Source organism: Cnephaeus nilssonii, assembly GCF_951640355.1.
Source record: "Cnephaeus nilssonii genome assembly, chromosome: 14".
NCBI lineage: Eukaryota > Metazoa > Chordata > Mammalia > Chiroptera > Vespertilionidae > Cnephaeus > Cnephaeus nilssonii.
In genome coordinates, this window is record NC_137085.1 from 32,044,424 (window position 1) to 32,064,396 (window position 19,973).

General features: G+C 42.0%; 1 protein-coding gene across 3 annotated transcripts in view; it reads right to left on the minus strand.

Annotated features, from left to right (window-relative positions):
• Window positions 1-19,357, minus strand: part of NAA35 (N-alpha-acetyltransferase 35, NatC auxiliary subunit) — a 51,338-nt gene extending 31,981 nt beyond the window's left edge. The window contains exons 1-6 of one of the 3 annotated variants that reach the window (XM_079789726.1): window positions 19,144-19,357; window positions 18,299-18,427; window positions 11,742-11,775; window positions 6,599-6,713; window positions 5,470-5,544; window positions 2,491-2,658 (exon numbers count right to left, since the gene is read on the minus strand). In XM_079789726.1, the coding sequence (XP_079645852.1) occupies window positions 2,491-2,658; window positions 5,470-5,544; window positions 6,599-6,713; window positions 11,742-11,775; window positions 18,299-18,422 (516 nt within the window). In that variant the 5' untranslated portion in view covers window positions 18,423-18,427; window positions 19,144-19,357. Of the gene's footprint in view, window positions 1-2,490; window positions 2,659-5,469; window positions 5,545-6,598; window positions 6,714-11,741; window positions 11,776-18,298; window positions 18,428-18,528; window positions 18,636-19,143 lie in introns of those variants that run through there. The other 2 variants (XM_079789727.1, XM_079789725.1) reach the window with 2 other exon arrangements.
• Between the last annotated feature and the right edge of the window lie 616 nt (window positions 19,358-19,973).

The window sequence follows — 19,973 nt, forward strand, 5'->3', positions numbered from 1 at the left end:
GGGACGCTGGGTGCGGCTGAGCCCAAAGCCGGGAAAGCCTGGAGCGGAGGCTTTCCCGGCCTTGGGCACCAGCCACCAGCGGGGAGCCTGCATGGATCGCAGGCAACGACCAGGGGGTCGGCTCCTAGGATCCGTAGCAGGGACGCTGGGTGCGGCCGAGCCCAAGGCCGGGAAAGCCTGGGGCGGAGGCTTTCCCCGGCCTTGGGCACCAGCGGGGAGCCTGCTTGGATCGCAGGCAACCACGGGGGTCGGCTCCTACGATCCATAGCAGGGAGGCTGGGGTGCAGCAGAGCCAAGGCCGCAGCCCGGGGCCAAGCCCCGACCCTGAAAGAAGGCAGAAGGTGGTGGCCACAGCCAAGGCCTGGGTCCCCGGTGCTGGCAGAAAACTGGTGCAGGCAGCCAGGTGAATGAAGGTCTATTGCACGAATCTTCATGCAAACGGGCTACTAGTAATGTATGAATGCTAAACACCTGCTAAAGATGTACTGATATACCATTGCTAAAAACTGTTAAGTCCTTAAATCCAGAAATTAGAATATAAACCTATTATCCAGAAATATGGAAATAAATAGGAAAAAGCCAAAAGAATATGACAGAATGGGTAAGAAAGAGCAGAGAACCACAATTTCTCACTATAAGAGTTGTGGGCTATTTGACTATGTGCAAGTATTGTTACTTTTATTAAACCACATACCCCAGGGAAAATTTTTATATAGCAAAACTGAACATGACCAAATTACCTACTTTTAAGAGGGTCAAGTAGGGAATGAACTAGAGGGAAAGACCAGGCCAGAAAGAAGAATTCTGCCTAAACCTAAAGCTAACAAAGGCATGAACTAAAGCAGGAACAAAGAAAAACAGTGCCCAGATTCAAGGTATCTGCAAGGTAAAAAGGACCTGGTTATAGAAGGTTAAAAAAAAATTTATCAAAGATAACATCCTAGATACTATTTTGCAAGATACAGAATGCAAGAGGAAAAGCAGTCTAATCGGGGGGGGGGGGGGGGGGGGGGGGGATTATAGTTCCCATTTTGAATGTGTGAGCAAGATATTAAGAAACATTTTTAGGCAGCTTGAAAATGTATCCAGTTCAGGAGTTAAAATAAAACAGACATAATCTGAGAACAAAATACACCAGCACTTAGGAACTTCAGAAACATTATTTCAAACAAAGAAATGATTATGTCATTTTTATTTATTCATTACCAAATCCTTTTTTAAAAATTATCTTTTAAGTAATCTTTTTTTTATTCCTAATTATAAAACTGAGACAAATTTATCTGGAAAATCGGCAAAGTTTGGAGGAAAACAATGACCATTCATATCATACACACACAGTATGTGACTGCCTGTTTTCCCATCCTCATCAACATGGAGTATTATAAAAAAACCAGAGGCCTGGTGCACGAAATTCATTCACGGGGGCGGGGGTGGGGTGTCCTTCAACCCAGCCTACACCCTCTCCAATCTGGGACCCCTCAAGGGATGTCCGACTGCCCGTTTAGGCCCGATCCTGATGGGGCCTAAACGGGCAGTCGGACATCCCTCTCACAATCCAGGACTGCTGGGTCCCAACTGCTTGCCTGCCTGCCTTCCTGATTGCCCCTAACCGCTTCTGCCTGCCAGCCTGATCACCCCCTAACCACTCCAATGCCAGCCTGATTGATATCTAACTGCTCCCCTGCCAGCCTGTTTGCCCCCAACTTCCCTCCTCTGCCGGCCTGGTCACCCCTAACTGCCCTCCCCTGCAGGCCTGATCGCCTCCAACTGCCCTCCCTTGCAGGCCTGGTCCCTCTCAACTGCCCTCCCTTGCAGGCCTGGTGCCTCCCAACTGCCCTCCCCTGCTGGCCATCTTGTGGTGGCCATCTTGTGTCCACATAGGGGCAGGATCTTTGACCACATGGGGGCATCCATATTGTGTTGGAGTCATGGTCAATCTGCATATTACTCTTTTATTAGATAGGATAGAGGCCTGGTACAGGGGTGGGGGCCAACTGGTTTGCCCTGAAGGGTGTCCCGGATCAGGGTGGGGGTTCCCTTGGGGCGTGGGGCGGCCTATTTAAATACATAACAGTGAATAAACTTCAGGGATTTAAATTGCAAATAATGGGTTAAAAAATGGTATCTCTTGAAGCTTATTCACTATTACGTATTTAAATGATTATATGATACATATTTTTGTAACATGTATAGATAAAAACAATTTTTAAAACTAGTGCTATTGCTATTTACATATATATTGGCTAAAATAATCCAGACAAATGGCAGGGGAGGGAGGTGGTTAGAGAGCATCCAAAGGACTTGTATGCATGCATATTAGCATAACCAATGGACACAGACACTGAGGTGGTGGGGGTTTGTCCAGGGTGGGAATGGCTGGTGGGGGAGGGAGGAGTTGTCAAACGGGGGAAAAAAGAGACATATGTAAAACTTTAGACAATAAATAAATTTTTAAAATGGTGTCTCACACTTATAATTACAAAATCTTACCTCTTCAAAAACAGCAGCTTTATTTACTTTTTCCCTTGCAATGTCACAGATTTTCAAGATTCCGAGAGCAAAAGCTTTCATGGCAGGATCTTCTATAAAGTCTGGATTATGAATGTAAAGACATGTAAAGACTGTCTGTGCCAAGGAGTGGCCTTCTAACCATGTTATCTATAAAGAAATAAAAGAATGTATATGTTTAAAGAGCCTGCAAAGTCTAAATTGATCCAACAGTCAAAGACCAAAGTACCACAGACCAAAGTAAATATAATATTAATAACAATATTTAAAAGGTGATTAAAGGGAAGGTCAGGAAAGACAAAAAAGTTAGAATTCACTTTCATTGACTAAAGTCTTTTAAGAGTCATATGCCATAAACATGGTTAGCTAAAATATATAAATATGGGAAGCATCCTATATAGTAAAAGGGTAATATGTAAATAGACCAAATGGCAGAACTGAACAGCCAATCAAAGCGTAATATGCTAATGATATGCTAAGGATGCTCAACCACTCACTATGACGTGCACTGACCACCAGGGGGCAGACAATCAATTGGTTGACCAGTCGCTATGACATGCACTAACCACCAGGGGGCAGATGCTCCAACCGGTAGATTAGCTTGCTGCTGGGGTCTGGCCGATTGGGACTGAGCGAGATGGTCTGGACACGCCCTGGAGCCCTCCCACGGTCCTTCCCTGGCCCGACTGTGCACCAGTGGGGTCCCTCAGCCTGGCCTGTGCCCTCTCGCAATCTAGGACCCCTCAGGGGATGTTGGAGACCCGGTTTCAGCCCAATCCTGCAGGCCACTCCCCTTGGAGGGCACCAGACGAGGGCTCATGGCTGGCAAGCGCTGCTGTGGCAGTGAGAGCCTCTTCCAATCAGGACTGATTGGGCGTGGGCCCGCGGCAGGCACAGTGGGGCCAAAATGAGCGGGAGCAGCAGATAGGAGATGCAGGCAGTGTGGACTGAGGGTTTCAGCCTGATCCCTGCAGGCCACCCAGAGGGACCCCACCCATGCACAAATTCGTGCACCAGGCCTCTAGTTCTTATATATAATTCAGTTTGCAATATATTTGGAGACTAATGAAATTAAGTGTCTCCAAATATAGCAACCAAATGCAATCAATTCCCCAGTCAGTAAAAATCCATAAACTATGGAATTTACAATTTTAGAACTAGGTCCCAACGCACTCATCCAACACTTCTTATCTCACCTAGTATTACCGCAAGAAACATACAATCGTTTTATTGCCCCCATCTCTAATTCAATACCCCCAATGAGATGAATCTTTCTAAAACACAAAAATAATCATTCAACACTATTTTACTGAGTAGTTAAAATGGGCCAGGGACCAGGTGCTCAAACCTGGGAATACATATAGCAGCCAAAACTGAGTAACTATTATGCCCCAAGGGCTATGCTAGGTATTTTTATATATTCTACCTCATATTTCCTAACACTCTGAGGAGAGTGATATTTTTCTCCTTTTATGTATAAAGAAACAAAGAGTCAGAGAGTGTAAATAATTTTGACCAAGTTTTATATAGTTACTAGTGGCCTGGTGCACAAAATTCATGCATGGGGGGCAGGGTGTCCCTCATCCCAGCTAATCTGGGACCCCTCAGGGATAGAGCCTAAACTGGCAGTCGGACAACCCTCTCACAATCCGGGACCACTGGCTCCTAACTGTCACCTGCCTGCCTGCCTGATCGACCCTAACCATTCTGCCTACCGGCCTGCTCGCCTCCAACTGCCCCCCACCGGCCTGCTCGCCAACTGCCCACCCCTGCTGACCTGCTCGCCCCCACCTGCCTTTGCCTCGGCCCCACCATTATGGCTTTGTCCAGAGGACATCCGGAAGGTCTCCTGGTCTAATTAGCATATTATCCTTTTATTAGTATAGATATTTTACATTAAGTCCAAGAATTCTGCAATAGAGCAAGACACATAGTGCTGCATTACAAAATGAGAAATGCACATGAAAATTACTAGAATTAAGGTATGTATTTTGTATTACCAGTGTGCAGAAGATTTTCCAGACTGAAAACCATCTGCCTAGTAAAGGCCAAACTCTTAGATACAGTCCCAAGAATCTCATACAAATAATGGTTGCTCAACTTTGGCAAAAATCCTCCCTCTTGCCTCCATTTGTCCTATTCCACTGGGACTGTAAACTGCTAAAGAGTAAGAAAGACATATATGAGGGAAAGAACCAGCTTTGGGGGAAGAAGGATCAGGATCAAGACTCTGGTTATGCCCCTTCCTAGCAATGTAATCCTAGGCAAATAAGATTATACCATATATTGAATAGAGCTGATATAAGACCTAAATGAAAAATATAGAAGTACATACTGGCAATCAATACTTACTAAATGACCAAATGAATAAAATTTACATATTTCTAAGACAATAATTTAAAAATTTAAAAAGGATGGTTAGAAAGTAAGCAAAAAAGGAAAAAAAGAAAGAAAAGAAGCAGTACAAATGAGAATTTTGCCACAATTAACCAATATTGTTTAGGAAAGACAACTTATCCAGCATATAGAAAGCACTACAAAATTTTCTTCATTTTCTAAAACATGGCCAGTTTAGTACAATTCACTCTAGATTAGGAAAAACATCTCTCCAAAGCCAATCCAAAAGTCTGTTTCAATTCTATGCTTCTTTACGGAAGCTTCCAATTGCAGATTTGTTTCCCTGGGTACCTTGAGAACAAAAAGGGTACTTGGGGTAATAGCTACACAATTATCTTCACTAGAAAGAAAATATCCCCTTTTCCAGAAACTGAGAACTTAAAATAATCAGAGGAGTAGATAAAATGCTATTTCCTATAGCATAACTTGGCTTGTTAATCTTTTGTACATCTTACAAGGCCAAGCATTACATATATTTCATACTCAACATCAGTGTGTATACTATTAAAGATTCAGGTAAGTCATAATTTTAAAATTAACCAATAGTGTTATTTTGATTCTTACCAAACAGCAAAAACACGTATCCATTATCCCTATCAATTCAGGCAAGGTGAGGTCTTTAATTTTAATGGTGCCATCCTAAAAAGGAGGGAAAATATGACATATAAAAAGAAGCTTTCAAAATTTATGTACAGTGGCATTTTGCAAATGCTATATCAAATCCATGCATCTTGGCTTTCAAAAATTAAGTATTTAAAAATAGCAATTCTAAGAACACTCTATCTCACCATCTGATAAAACTAAGATGCCAAATTAACTCTGTATTCTTAAAAATAATGTATCTGAAACAGGTCTTCAGTAAGAAAAATCCAGGCCTTTATTCTGTTTCACTTGAAACAGAATAAAGGCCTTTATAAAGAACTGAATGAAAAGCCAAACTAACAAGTATTTTAAAAGCAGTTCAAGCATTAACATGAATAATTTTAATGAATCAAAACTTACAAATAAAATAAACATTTAAAAAAATACTTCCCTTAAGTTGGTTAACTATATACTACTTATAAATTTTGTTTACAATATCCATTTACTTAGCAAATTTTTTCATAAAATATGCAAAATTAAACTCTGTGGTAACTATGAATGAATTTCTAAATCAATTCTCAATGAGTAAATTTCAAATTCACTGCCACAAGCATTTTACTTAATATATACCAGATAAGTTATGGGTTCGATCCCTGATCGGAGGGAGTACGGGAGGCAACAGATTGATATTTCTCCCATTGATGTTTCCCTCTCTCTTCCTTCTTTCCCTCTAAAAATCAATAAAACCATATCCTCAGGTGAGGATTAAAAAATATATAATAAAAAATAATAAATATATTAATAGATACAACTTAATCCTTAAGCCAATTACCCTGATATTTGAATATATGCTGGAATGCTTTAAAAAAATCAATTTTTATAATGCACACACAAAATTATAGCAAACTTTTAATGAAGCCCTTAAACAATTTTCAGATTTCAATAGAAAGAGATAACTAAAGTTTATAAATAACTCTTATTTATATATCTGAGATACTCTTAGAAAATTATACTTGAAGTAATATACTAAGTTTCATTCCCATTACTAATAAAAAATGTTTTAAAATATGAATAACAAATAATAAAACACAGAAACCACAATGATGACTACCTGGATAGCTTGTTCAAAATTGAGAACTTTTCGATTAACTTGGTTTCCAATCATGCCAGCATCCATCTTGGGATCCATCATTTCAATGGCAGACATGGCTTCAAAAAGACCAAATCTACAAATAAAAAAATTGACCCCACAAATTGTTTTTGAACTAGTAAGCTTATCCAGATCTCCACGATGGTAAAAATTATAACAGTACTTAAAATAACTTCATTATTTTATGTATTTAATATTTAAATCATTCCAACTTGCTAACACTTCTACTTCACTTAAATAACCTTCCTTTAACACAAAAATTCTTCTATGTACTTGTCAATGAAATTACTTTACATGCACTGTGGAGGAGAAAACAAAGATGATTTTTGCACTTCTTTCAATAAGCATTAGAAATTTTTAGAAAAGACATCAACTGATCTATAATAGATTCCAGTTTGCCTTCTTTTATTTTTTTTTCAACTTTATTATTGTTGGTTTCTTCTTTCAGCACTATGAACTTGAAAAAAAATGAAACTAGGTTTTATAAATTAGTAGTCACATTTAATATTTGGACCACGTTTTAGTCTTGGGTGCTCAAAACACTAGAGCAGCAATGACCAACAGAAATATAATGTGAGCCACATAGATAATTATAACTTTCCTAGTAGCCACACAAAAAAAGTAAAAAGAAACAGATAAAATTGATTATAATAATATTTTATTTAACTCAATATGTCCAAAAGTTTTATTTTAATCGATCCTTAGTATTGAAAATTATTAGTGAGATATTTTGCATTCTTTTTTTCATATTAAGATTTTTATTCCAATGCATATATTATGCCACATTTCAATTTGGGCCAGTTGATAGCCATGTGTGGTTACTGGACAGCACAGCTCTGGAACTTTGCTTCTAGCAACATCAACACTTCACCTAAGGTCTCTACGATCACCAATTTTCCTTCTTGCTGCTTCTTTAAATTTTAAGAAAGTAGCATCTTAGAGAATTAGAACCTGTATTGACATTTAAAAATAAACCAGTAAACAAACAAACAAACAAACAAACAGAACCAGGAGCCTCAGATTAAGTCTAATTTCACAGGATATCTAAGTGGAATTTTGTTCAAATATAAGTGAAAACAAAATCTCTTGCAGTCATGACATTTAGATATAACAATTATAGCAATATTTCATAAAGGCTTAGCCCTAAGCTAGAATCATTCTTGTCACCAGGGCCTTAAAATCATTTTTTGGAAAGACAGACATGCATATATGAAATAATTAAATAACCAAGCAGGGCAAATATTTAGCTAGGCAAAGTAGGTAAGGGAAAGTAAGGGTGAAGGGAAAAGAGTGTACAAAGGTATAGAGGCTGGAACTGGCTGGGGTAAAGGGAGCACACAGTCACCCTCAGGAGTTCCTTGCTCTGCCAGCTTTCTCAGTGTTGGAGACCTCCTATGAGAAAGAGGGGAAGCAAGATGTAAACTTGCTTTACTCCAGTAAAGGAAGGGTCTATTTCAAATCTCTCTGGTGCCCTTCTATTCTACCGAACTGTGCTTCAGCACAATATCTATATGATGCAGTTTGGGGATTTAAAAAATTGTCTTCTGTACATACAAATTAGTGAGACTGGTTTATTTCTGAAACTGTTTTAGCTTAATCCTATGGCTGGCAGTCTGGAGACCTTTACCAATTTTACATGCTCAATTGAGAGTCCTGAGAATGCTTAGTGTTTATGTTCTCTAGTAGTTATGGCCTCTAGAGAGCCTGTGCTATTTTTGGTTTATGAATGCACAGTGAACAAATATATGGGACTCTGTAATCCAGGTAATGTGCCAAAGTACTTTTTGTAGAACATTAGTCCTATGGAGATTCCATGAAATAAAGTTTCCATGGTCAACAGCATTTTGGAAACTCAATACCAGAGGGACTGGGTATCCTCTCTAATAAAATGGTAATATGCAAATTAACCATCACTCCGCTACATAAGCCATGCCCACCAGCCAATCAGGGCGAGTATGCAAATTAACCCCCATCCAAGATGGCTACAGCCACAGAGAGCAAGGTTACCCAGGTAACAGAGGAAGCCAAGCTTTCCATAGCCGTTGCAGGCCTAAGCCTCCACTCAAGCTACAAAGTTTCAATTATAGAAGGTAAACAAATTCAAACAAATGGCGGCAGAATGGAGCTTGAGAGAGCAGGCCAGGGTTGCTGGCGGCAACAGGGGAAGCAAAGCTTTCCGCACACCCTGGCCGGGCTCACCCGCTTAAGGCTACAAAGTTTCAATCGTAGAAGGTGAATTAACTGCCACAAAAATGGCTGCCGCCCCGGAGGGAGCAGCAGGCTTGGCTCTGCTCCAGGCTACAAAGTTTCAATTGTAGAAGGAAAATAAATTCCAGATACCAGGGCCTCCCCTTGGGTTGCCAGGGGGTGTGGCCGGCCTGCAAACCACCACAGGCCCCTCGCCCAGGCCGCCCCACGCCCCAAGGGAACCCCACCCTGATCCGGGACACCCTTCAGGGCAAACCAGCTGGCCCCCACCCGTGCACCAGGCCTCTATCCTATCTAATAAAAGTAATATACAGATTGATCATCACTGCAACACACAATATAGCTGCCCCCATGTGGTCAAAGATCCTGCCCCCATGTGGACACAAGATGGCCACTACAAGATGGCCGGCAGGGGAGGGCAGTTGGGAGGCACCCAGCCTGCAAGGGAGGGCAGTTGAGAGGGACCAGGCTTGCAAGGGCGGGCAGTTGGAGGTGATCAACCCTGCAGGAGAGGGCAGTTAGGGGTGACCAGGCTGGCAGAGGAGGGAAGTTGGGGGCAATCGGGCTGGCAGGGGAGCAGTTAAGCATCAACCAGGCTGGCAGCGGAGTGGTTAGGGGGTGATCAGGCTGGCAGGCAGAAGCGGTTAGGGGCAATCAGGAAGGCAGGCAGGCAAGCAGTTGGGAGCCAGCAGTCCTGGATTGTGAGAGGGATGTCCGACTGCCCGTTTAGGCCCGATCCCACCAGGATCGGGCCTAAACGGGCAGTCAGACATCCCTCCAGGAGTCCCAGATTGGAGAGGGTGCAGGCTGGGCTGAGGGACAACCCCCCACTGTGCACGAATTTCGTGCACTGGGCTTCTAGTATTAGCATATTAGCTCTTAGAGTCTTGCAGGAAGTTAGCTTTTTACTTAGTTTAATCTAGCACTTTCAAATCAATTAATTTTAGAACACAACACACCTTCTCCCTTAACACCTTTAACATCCTTGTCCTGAAGATCTGGATTCTGATTATTTTGAAAGTTATCTGACATCTCTATGACATCTTCATTGTCTGCATTCTGCATATTCACATTCTTGCATTTTATTACATTTTAAAATAATTGGGTGACCAGTCATTGTCTTTGAGTAGGATGGTTTATTTATTTATTTTTAATTGAATTTATTGGGGTGACATAAATAAAATTACATAGTTTTCTGGTGTACAATTCTATAATACATCATTTATATATTGTATTATGTGTTCACCAACTCAAGTCAGTTTGTCTTCTGTAAATAATTCTGTCTACTTAATGTTTAGAAGTTATGCTTGCAATAATCATTATTAAATGTAACTTTTAGAGTTTTACATTTTCTTTATATCTTGAAAGTCCAATAATCTGGCACATTACACTCTATACAATGCCCAAAGTTTTAGAAAGTATACAATGAAAAGTAATCTAGAAATGCCAACAGCCTAATATTTGTGGCTTATTAGCCACAAAAGCAGATAGCTGTGATGCACTGTGGACTCAGTAGTATTTCACTGACTGAGACAGGCCTCAAGATATGGCGGAGAAATATAAAATATAAAAGAAAGTTTGTAGCTATTTTATTCATTCAACAAATACTGAGTCCCTTCTATGTGCTAGGCACTGTGCTAGGAACTTGGGACATGAGTGAGCAAAACAAATTTGCCTATCTTATGGAGTTTACATTCTAGTGGAACAAAACAAACAATAAGCAATAAAGACAAATTACACAGTATGTTAGAAAACTGAATATGCTAGGGAGAAAAAGGATAGCTAAAGAAGATATAAATTGAAAGGATACAACTTGAATAGATGGGCAGGGTAGGCTGTTGTTCCCTGGACCGAGCCTAAAGCCTTGGGGAAATAAAAGAAGGCTAGGTTCCTCTACCTGTGCTCTCTCAAATCTTGTTTTACAGCTTTTCTGCATCAGCTTGCAATTTTGCTTCATTATATTTTTCCTATAATTGCCTGCAACATCAAAATGATGACATACAGTGGTTCTCAAAGTGTGATCCTAAGATCAGCAGTATCAATCTCACCTGAGAACGTAATTAAAAATGCATCTTCTTGGGTCCCACACTAGACCTACTCAATAAGGAACTCTGGGGGTGGGGTCCATCAATCTGCTTTTTAAAAAGCCCTTAAAGTTTGAGAAGAACTAAATTTGAGATTCTACCCCCCCCTCCTCAAATGTTCAATCTTACTTACTAATTTAAAATTTCATATTCCTAACCTTACAAATTGAGCTTGGATGTAGCAGTATGGAAACTGGAGTTATCTATGGGAGTATAAATATAATTAAGCATTTCCCTTTATTTTACCTTTCCAGGGACTGAAAAATCTATGCATGTAGTCACCTAGCCTCACATCTGACATACAACCAATACCTTTAAGACATTCCACATCCTGTACATTTAGCCACAAGGAAAGGACCATAAGTCACACTTTTACTGATACAAACATTTCTTTTTTGTTTGTTTATCCTCACCCGATAATATTTTTTTCCATTGATTTTTTTAGAGTGTGGGAAGGAGGGAGGGATTGAGGGAGGGAAGGAGAGAGAGAGAAACCACCATGTGAGAGAGACACATTGATTGGTTGCCTCCTGCATGCACTCCAACCAGGACTGGGGATCGAACCTGCAACCCAGGTACGTGCCCTTGACCAGAATCAAACCCGAGGCCCTTTGGTCCATGGACTGACTCTCTAAACACTGACACAAACATTTCATACCACAAAATAGGGTCCGCTGCCCCAATATAGCTAAGGTTAAAGTTATATTTATAATTAGTTTTATTTTTATAGCTTTGAATATAAAATTACTCAGACTTCAAGGAACACTACTGCACATGAGAAAAAACAAATACTTAGTGCACAATATACTTACAGCTTATCATGAAGCAGTTCTCCCAACTTTAATTCTAAAAGAAACAAAGAGAAAAATCCTTTGAATAATATTATATTTATACAAGAGGCATTGCACACCCCTCCCACCCACCACGCTTGCAGCCAGCCTTGCCACGCCCACCTGCCTGCCGCCCCAACCACCCGCTGGCCACCAGCCTTGCTGTGAGCCTGGGAGCCGCAGGGGAGGGTCCAGGAGGTGCTCCATGCACCTCATGGTGACCAGTTGTTTGGTCGTTTTGGTCATGACACCTCTTGGCCTTTTATTATTATGATTTAACTTTAAATGCTAAGAAAAAAATAAAACAAAATACTAGTACCTGAAAAATGTACTTGCATTAGTTTTCTAAGATATGGTTGTATTATTTCTACTCAATTACTAACTCAATGCCTTCTACACAGTGATCATTTATATACTAACCATAAACTAAACTTTTAAGAATTAACAAGCAACCCATCAAGGGCCAAAATAATCCAATTAGAATTACCAACCTCATTTAAAAAAAAATCACTAGTGTTCCCTTAAATAAACATTTTCATAGAACTGACTGCTATTTCTCAAGTTGTTTTTAAACCAGTTGGTGTCAATCTAATGTCTTTTGTCTTCGAAACAGTGTTAAAACTATTTCTTTAAATTATATTTTAGTTAAATAATATAGAAAACACTTGCATAAACAGCTAATAAAAACACTGCTCATCCCCTATAAAGCAGTTCTCAACTGTAGCTGCCTATTACTATCAACCAGGGAGCATTTGAAAATTTCAAAGTCTAAGCAGCACCCCAAACCAACTAGTGGTGGGGCTTATGCAGTGGTTTTTAAGTACTCCAAGTAATATCAATGAGCTGGTAAGGTGGGAACTAAGCCATCAAAGAGAGTAGAAAATGGCTCAGTGGATAAAGCTTTGGCCTGCAGACTGAAGGGTCCCAGGTTCGATTCCAGTCAAGGACACATGCCTGGGTTGTGGGCTTGATCTCCAGTAGGGGTTGTGCAGGAGGCAACTGATCAATGATTCTCTCTCATCATTGATGTTTCTATCTCTCTCTTCCTCTCCCTTCCTCTGCAATAAAAATATCCTATATAATAAAAGCATAGTATGCAAATTGTCCCCTCAACTGGGAGTTGTCCAGGAGTTTGACAAGGGATTGGGGCCAGTCAGGGGAAGGGAGGGAGTACCCGACCGGCAGCTGGCAGTTGCTTACCGGCAGCTGACCTTACCAGTGCATAAATTTCATGCACTGGGATATATATATATATATATATATATATATATATATATATATATATATATAAAACCTTAATATGCAAATAGACCAAATGGCGGAACCACTGAACAACCAGTCATTGACCTGCACTGACCACCCAGGGGCATGTGTGGAACATGGCGGGTGTCGGCTGTGATGGGATGGTGGAGCAGGTGAGTGGGGGATGCCAGACCAAGGCGGGGCGCCAGTCACTATCATCAGGGCGAGCCTCTGGTGGTTACTGAAAATTCTTTGCTCCCGCATGCCGCGGTCCCACCCGGCGCTCACACCTGCTGCCGGTGCTGGAGCTACTGCTCGCACCCACTGCCGGCACCCGGCGCCATCAGCAGGTGCAAGCGGCAGCTGCCAGCCCCAGTAGCGCCTGAGGGCTTCTCCACCTCCCCCTGCTCCTGAGGGGCAATCGGGGCAGCAGCCACCGCTCACACCTGCTGATGGCTCCGGCCCCAATCGCTCTGCGTCAATGGGTGCAAGTGGGGATGGCACTGTCAGCGGAGGGAGTGGGGCTGCTGGCAGACAGGGGACCAGAGGCTGCGGTGGGAGGGACCGGGTGAGGGCGCGGAGGATGGGCTGAGACCCACCCCTGTGCCCACTGCAGCCTCGCGGCCACAGTTCCTTTCAAGGTGCACTAATTCATGCACTGGGCCTCAAGTATATATATAAAAAAAGAGAGAAGGAAATGGGATGAGAAATGGGTCCATATCCTCCTAGTCTAGAGCTTAAAAAGACTGGAAGTAATGTTAAGCTGACCATGACTTCTAGACATCATCCTTGGAGAGGTTTCTGGCTATCCAGACAGCATGGAAGAAGGGAATGTGGTAGGCAGAAGAAGAAGGAGCAATGTATATTTTATGGTTATTTATGTTTAAGTGAAATTTCTAAGTTGTGAGTTTGTAATTCAGAAAGCACCTAAATATAGATAACCAAATGGAATATAAAAAACAGAAACTATTTTATAGGCAGCAAAATAGAGTTTTAATTAGGCAAGGTTTCCTAGAGAAAGAAAGCTCAGAGGTGTTCTTTGGATAAATAATTTATTATATATCAGGCAAAATAACAGTGAGGGCACCAAACAATCAAAATAATTTGGAAAGAAAAAAACAAGAGCCTCAATGTTGGTTATAGAAAATGTGGATGGAATGTATGCCATCTGCCTAATAGAAAATAAAAGAAATGAGGAAAGTTAGAATTTTATCTAGAGGACTTTGAAGAGCCACTAAAAGAATAAGTGGAAATGTACATGAAAAACACTGCCATCCATATGCAGATAATTTTACTGTACAAAAAAAAAAAGTACAACAAAAAAAAACCCCACCAAAATCTAGCCAAATGCCATCATACTGTCACCAAACAGGAGAAACCATTGTAAGAGTTAAAGAAAAGAATATAATGATGTCTGTTTTATTTATTTCTTTATTTTTCGTTAATCCTCACTTGAGGATATTTTTCTATTGATTTTTAGAGAGTGTAGAAAGGAGGAGGAGAGACAGAGAGAAACATCAATGGAGAGAGAGAGAGAGAGAGAGAGAGAGAGAGAGAGAGAGAGAGATGAATTGGTTGCCTCCCACATGCACCCTAATCAGGGCCAGGAATGAAGACTGCAACTGAGGTATGTGCCCTTGACTGGCATCAAACCGGTGACCCTTCAGTCTGCGGGCAGACGCTCTATCCACTGAGCCAAACTGTGTAGGGCTAATGATGTCTGTCTTTTTAAAAAAAAATATTGATTTTTTTACAGAGAGGAAGAGAGAGGGATAGAGAGCCAGAAACATCGATGAGAGAGAAACATCGACCAGCTGCCTCCTGCATTCCCCCTACTGGGGATGTGCCCGAAACCAGGCTACATGCCCTTGACTGGAATCGAACCAGGGACCCTTCAGTCCGCAGGCGGGTGCTCTACCCACTGAGCCAAACCCGTTAGGGCATGATGACTGTTTTAAATTTAGTTTTCAGAAAGCTGCTAGAACAGAAGTCTAATCTATAATCCAGGCAATGAATCTGATTATTTCAAAAGGGGAAAACAAATCATTAATATCACAGGCTCATGATCTGCCAAAAGCCTTTAGTTCTAAATCTACATGTAAATGACAATTAGTTCTATATCAACTTTTTAGTTTCAAGAAGTACACCTCACATTTGTGCCACTTGAGAAAATGCAAGAGCTAATTATGGAGAAGTTAATAGGATGGTTTGATGTTGGCAACAGAATGACATGCTACCCTCTCTCAATCCACACTGAAGCAGAGATTAAACTATTTCTCCTACTCGAGGTCCTTCCATGAAAAGCAGAATTATTCACTGTTCCTCAAACATAAAAACTATTATCTGACTCTAATGGTTCATCTCAGTCTAGAATAATTCTCTTATGTTCACTTAGAGAAACACAACCATTTCTTTAAGCCCCAACTTAAGCCATATGTACTTCATAAAACCTTTCCCATTTAGATTCATAATAACAGCCTTCTAATATAGATCACTTAAAATCAGTGCAAGATGATAGGTATGATCCACTAATAGTCTAAGATCTCTGAGCACAAAACTGTACTATAACTCATACTTCTCTCTTCCTTAGATAGACATACTAGTACATGGGCAATCACCCAACTCCCAGTCTAATGTTCTTTTTACTCTCTCTCCTAGGCATATTTTAATTGGACACATATTTTAAGAGTCCAAGGGTAAGCACATGATTTATCATTCTGCTTATACTCAACTGGCTCCCTTTCCATCTGCAGCTGCTCCAAGTCTTCTCTCCTCTCCTTAAGAGCACTGTTCTAAAAACACCCTACTTCACCACCAAAGACCTAACCTTGTTCACTAATATAGAAGCCATCAAGGTGTGAATCCCTCCACCATTCCTCTCCATTCACTTAGAAATACACTGAGTGGCCAGATTATCAGATGATCTCTGAACGCATAATAATCTGGCTACTCAGTGCATATCCTATATAATATCCTATATAATCCTATATAATAAAAGGCTAATATGCAAATTGTCCCCTTGACCAGGAGTTCAACCAGCAGGCAGGCAGGCCAACCGCCCATGTCCCCTCCCCCTGGCCAGACCCCACCCATGCACGAATTCAGGCACCGGGCCGCTAACATATATATATACTGAGTGGCCAGATTATTATGTGTCAGAGATCAAAATAATCTAGCCACTCAGTGTATACCTGTATCTTCACATCCTAACCTCAGTTCCTTCTGTCTCATTATGTCCCTATTTTCCCCCATCCCCAAGTTAATTTCTCTACCATGTTTTTGAGCCAATCCTCTCTTATAGTTCAAGCTCTCACTCTTTGTTCCTTTCTCTTATCTTTAATCTCCCACCTCAGTAAGGCTCTTTCCCCTCAAACAAACATGCTCATTTATCCAATCATTTATGCCCAAACATTTATCAACCTTACTATATGTCAGGAAATGTTCTGTGTGCTAGGGTTACTGACAAGATCTCTGCACTCACAGAGTTACAATCCAGTGGGTGAGACTGATAATAAACAATAACTGAAAATGATGATTTATGACAGTAGATAAATGCAATGAAGAGAATAAAACAGGGTGATTTAACTGAGCTGGAGTTGGATAGAAGGGGGTGAATCTGCTCAGATTGGTTGTTTTGACAAGTCCTCACTGGAGAGGTAACATTTTAAGTGATCAGGAAGGAGCCAGCTATGTGAAGACCTAGGGGTAAAGTAATTTAAGGTATGAAAAACAAAATATTCAAAGAAGGAGGGACCACCTTGGAGTGTTTAATGAGATAAGAAGGACTTAAAAGTAAACACAGCTCTAGCCAGTTTGGCTCGGTGGATAGACCATTGGCCAGCGGACTGAAGGGTCCCAGGTTCGATTCCGGTCAAGGGCACATGCCCAGATTGCGGGCTCGATCCTCAGTGGGGGGCATGTAGGAGGCAGCCGATCAACGATTCTCTCTCATCATTGATGTTTCTATCTCTCTCTCCCTCTTCCTTCCTCTCTGAAATCAATATAAATATATTAAAAAACAAAACAAAAAAACAACAACATAAATGAGCCCAGTGGGTACAAAATGAAATCTTGCCCTGACTGATGTGGCTCAGTTGGTTGCAGTGTGGTCCTGTACCTCGAAATATGGGGGGGTTCGAGTCCCAAGTAAGGGCACATACCCAGGTTGTGGGTTCAATCCCTGGTTGGGGCATGTTCGGGAGGCAACCAATTGATGTTTTTCTGTACGCTGATTTTCTCTCTCTCTCTCTCTCACTTACTCTCTAAAATCAATAGAAAATGCTAAGCAAAATAAGCCAGTCGGAGAAATAAATATCACATGATCTCACTCATGTGTGGAATATAAGGAACAACATAAACTGATGAACTAAAACAGAGCCAGGGGAAAAAAATATTTTAGAATATAGTAGAAGTAATCCTGTTATTTGCAGATTTTTAATATTTCCTACAACTTTTGTGATATCATACTATATTAGTACAGTTTTGGTAATATTATTATATTTAAAATTATTTTTTTCTCAAAATATTAATGTTTATGGCATATAATATTATTATATTTAAGATAGTTTTTCTGGAATAATTGGTGTTTATTGCATGTAACATTATTATATTTAAGATAGTTTTTCTTGAAATATTAAAAAATAAAATAAAAAACCCCTAGGCCCTGAGGGGTAAAAAAATAAATAAATAAAATCAATAAAAAAAACATATCCCCAGGTGAGGATTAAAAAAATATATCTATATCTAATCTAATCTAATCTAATCTATATCTATATCTATATCTATATCTATATCTATATCTATATATCTGAGTGGTCGGGCAGGCACCAGATCATAAAGGCCATGGGAAAAAGTTGAAATTTATTCTATATGCAACAGAAAGCCACTGGAGGATCTTAAGCAGGGCATGGCATAATCTGATCACTTTCAAACCTCAAATAGACAACAATACTACTGTCTTTAGGTCAACATATTCCGTTTACACAGTTCAAAATTATTGCAAGATACTCTAACCTTTACTTAAAAAGTGAAGAAAATTTTAATAGAAGAAAGTGCCTTAATATCTTTATTTAACGCTGTATTTTATACATATATGTATATACATACATATATATATTGGCTTTAAATGAAAGTTAAACCTAGAGGATAGAGAATGAATGAATAGTGTGATTAACAAACTTACATAAAGCACACTTATCTACTGATTTGATTTACTCAGACAATGCAAAAATCACAATCAAGATTTTATTTTACCTTTGCCCAGATTCTGAACTTCTAATCCAAATACCCAAACTCACCTCGACAAGCTTCTTCAAAATCTTGAGTTATGTCCACCCAGTTTGCACTGCTTTTTTCCATCTTTTCTGGTATACTGAGCTCCCATCCTGAATCGTCGTCTTCCGCGGACGCTTTCATAACCATTTTGCCTGCGAAATTAACACTGGTGTAAAAGAGAGGATGGAGGTAGCTTTCAGGGGCAGCCTATTTGCAAAGCCACGTGTGTGTAAGGACGGGATGAAAATCTTACCGAAGTGTTTAAGCCCAGCTCTTCTGAGTTTGAGGCTGGTATTGGAAAAACATGTCTTCACACAATTAAGTCTCACCATAATGACCACTTCTGCGGCTCATTTCCTTAGCCAGCCACCTACCAGAGCCCATAAAGAGTTTGCCTTCTCACTCTTTCAGGAGAAAAAAAATCACACCTCCTGCCAGCACTGGCCCAAGCAGAACAAACTCCGGAGCTTCCAACATTCAACTCGGGCCGCAACTGACCCAGGCATTCTTCAGGGTCCCCTCTCCCAACTATTCCCGCCAGGGTGATCGCCCACCTGCCGGGAGACGACCGGCCGCCTCCCCCCAGCCGGCGGGACCCCGGCACAGCCCCGCCGAGAGGCGCAGCGCGCGGGAGCGCCCTGTGGGGTCCCCCCCACCCCCGCCAGGCCCAGAGCAGGGGTGCACCTGAGGCGGGGACGCGCACCCCCACCCCACCCGGGTCAGCACGCCCCGGCCCCACAGGGCGCAAAAGGACAGGGCTATTGTCGCACGGAATGCGGGCACATCTGGGACCGGGTCTTCGCCCTGGGAACACCCGTCAAGGCCGGGCCTCGGCGGGCAGCGGGTACCCGGGAACCCCAGCTCCTACCTGAGGCGCGGCGGTAGGGCCGGGGCCGCAGGGTGACCTGGCGTCCCCAGGATCTGCCACAAGAGCGGGGTCTGAGCGCTCAGACACGGGAGACAGGACGTCTCAATGGCTCCGCACGGGCGGCCCCTACCTACCACTCCAGTGGCTACCGCGCCGCCACGCACCGAGCAGACCGCGGAAATAACGACGCCTCCCCGGCCGCCGCCACCGCCCCCTCCCCTCCACTCCGCTCGCCTAGCTGCGTGCGCGCATGCGTACGCCCGGAGCGCGCGACCCCGCCCCCCTCACTCACTCCCCGGGACTTCGCGCTCCCGGGCCACACCCCTTCCCTCGCCTCTGCCACCGTCAGGCCTACCGCTGCCGTCTTTTCTTCTCGCGTAAATATGGCCAATCGCGAGACCGGAAAACACCTTCCTTCACCAGCGACGGCCCCGTCCCAGGGCAGTGGGCGGGTCCCAGGAGGGGGCGGGGCCTGGGGCACAGCCCGCCCCGCCCCGCGCGGCTCCCTGGGAAATTCTTAGAAAGGTGACGTGAAGGCTCCGGGAAATCGTGGAGGAGTCAGGAGACCCTATCAGCTGCGGTCTGGAATGAAGAGTCCGTAGTGCTGCCCAACACCAGGTTTATGTTTTCTGAAGAGCGCCTGCGGGTTTCTTGAGAAAAAAAAAATAGAAACAAAACATCTGCAGGGTCAAGCCAGCCATTTTTTTTTCAAACTCATACAAAAAATTTAATTAAAATAATCAGTTTTAAAGTGGGGTTACGTGAATAGCCCGGTATGGGTAAGGAACGCATCTTTACCACGACATACCCATTAAACTTTAAAAGAAGAT